General features: G+C 42.0%; 1 protein-coding gene across 1 annotated transcript in view; it reads left to right on the top strand.

Moving 5' to 3' along the window:
* Positions 1 to 1731, top strand: part of abhd2 (abhydrolase domain containing 2) — a 23118-nt gene that overhangs the window by 7500 nt on the left and 13887 nt on the right. Inside the window, exons 8-11 of the mRNA XM_015386502.1 lie at positions 425 to 517; positions 649 to 750; positions 834 to 903; positions 1098 to 1182. Of these exons, the coding sequence (XP_015241988.1) occupies positions 425 to 517; positions 649 to 750; positions 834 to 903; positions 1098 to 1182 (350 nt within the window). The remainder of the gene's footprint in view (positions 1 to 424; positions 518 to 648; positions 751 to 833; positions 904 to 1097; positions 1183 to 1731) is intronic.

Genomic DNA, 1731 nt, shown 5'->3' with positions numbered 1-1731 from the left:
AACTGTTCATAATTTATTCTTTATGGTACGCCAGCCTTCATAACATGTAGGCCAATCACTGTCCCCCACACATCTGCGGTTATATTTTTAATGTTTATATCTTTTAAAAACAAAGCGGAGTGTGTATGACATTTTGGTTTTATGATAAAAATCTTTATCATCTGTAAATCTGCCCTATCCAAAACTCTTTAAATGAAAAAGTTTTAGTTTCATCTGGTTTAATTTTGCAAAAAGTCTTCTTTAAGGAACGTTTTGCTTTCATATTATTAATCCATTAATCAATAAAATAATCGAGAGAATAATTCATTAGTTGCAGCCCTAATGTTGACAAAATAAAGTCAAGGGGTCTGAATAGTTTTGCCAAACACTGTAGAAATGTGTTTTCCTTTTCTAATTTTGCATGAATGTCCTTCCATGCCTCTAGGGCCCAGGAAACATTCCTGCAGTGGGACCAGTGTCGACGCCTTTATAACTTTGTGCTGGCAGGCAACATGAAGAAGCTCATCCTGTCACACAGGTAGAGGAAAACTAATACACACCTTCCCCGAAACGACCGCCCTGCTTTGTTTGGTTCATCTAACCCTGAGAAGATGTGTCAATATTAAAGTTTCTGCTGATTTTCATCTCCATGCTGATCTTGGTTCACAGGGGCAGTTTGCTGGGCATGTCCTCCAGCAATATTGATGATGCAGACCTCAACAGGCTGTACACAGCTACCTCTCTGATGCAGATAGATGACAACATAATGAGGTGAAATACTATCAGGTTAATGAGTCGATGGGAATGCAGCTGATGCACATTCAGTCTGATCGTATCACATGGTTTCCCTGCAGGAAATTCCACGGCTACGGCTCCTTGAGGGAGTACTATGAGAAGGAGAGCTGTGTGCACTATATTCACAATGTGAGTTTAAAGTATCCTAAACTGGATTCTGTAATAAAGTTGTTCTATCTGCCATCAGTGCTTGAATAACGTGGTAAACACTAACCATCCAATAGATTTCCCTTTAATGGTCTGGTGCTTCTCGAATTAATGTTATAATGGATGCTGCTGAAGTGGCAATCCAGGATTTAACTGACATTGAAATGTTTCTGCAGGTATCTGTACCGCTCCTCCTGATGAACTCCTTAGATGATCCTTTAGTTCATCGGTCGCTTCTGGCTATACCCTGCAGACTGGCAGGTTAGTGGTCAACTAAAAACAAATCCTCATTTGCTTCCTATACAGCAGTGATTCCCATCCTGGAGGTACTTGTACTCCTAGTGGTCCGTGAGTGCATTGCAAGGGGTACATTCAAAAATATTTTATTATGTAGTAAAAAATAATGCTGTTCACACACGCAGCTGGGGCGACAGAAGCAGCGAGTTTACATGCAAAGTCAATGGTTGACGCGCGTTAAGGTGCAGCAAAAGGTCCCGCGGCGCGTTTTGAGCAGCCGGTGCAGCGCGTCTGAGCAGCTGAAGCAGCGCGTCAGGCGCGTTTAAGCATCTGACAATCGTGACACGCTGCAAACGCGCTGCTGCTCGAGATGGAAAAATTTAACTTTTGCTGCTCGACGTGCCGCGTCAACCAATCAGATAAGCTGATCTGGGAGCTGGCAGGGAGAGAGACACAGCGCTGATGATCAGAGCGCTATGATCACTCCTCTTAAACAGTTTATTTATTTCAGGTGTATTTTCTCACTTAAAAACATATTAAAACTACTTTATTCCCACTGATCACAGCAAATAT

Source organism: Cyprinodon variegatus, unplaced genomic scaffold, assembly GCF_000732505.1.
Source record: "Cyprinodon variegatus isolate N-32 unplaced genomic scaffold, C_variegatus-1.0 Scaffold370, whole genome shotgun sequence".
In the NCBI taxonomy this organism is placed as follows: Eukaryota; Metazoa; Chordata; class Actinopteri; order Cyprinodontiformes; family Cyprinodontidae; genus Cyprinodon; species Cyprinodon variegatus.
Note: the sequence above shows the minus strand (reverse complement) of the source record. Positions and strands in the feature narration are given on the sequence as shown.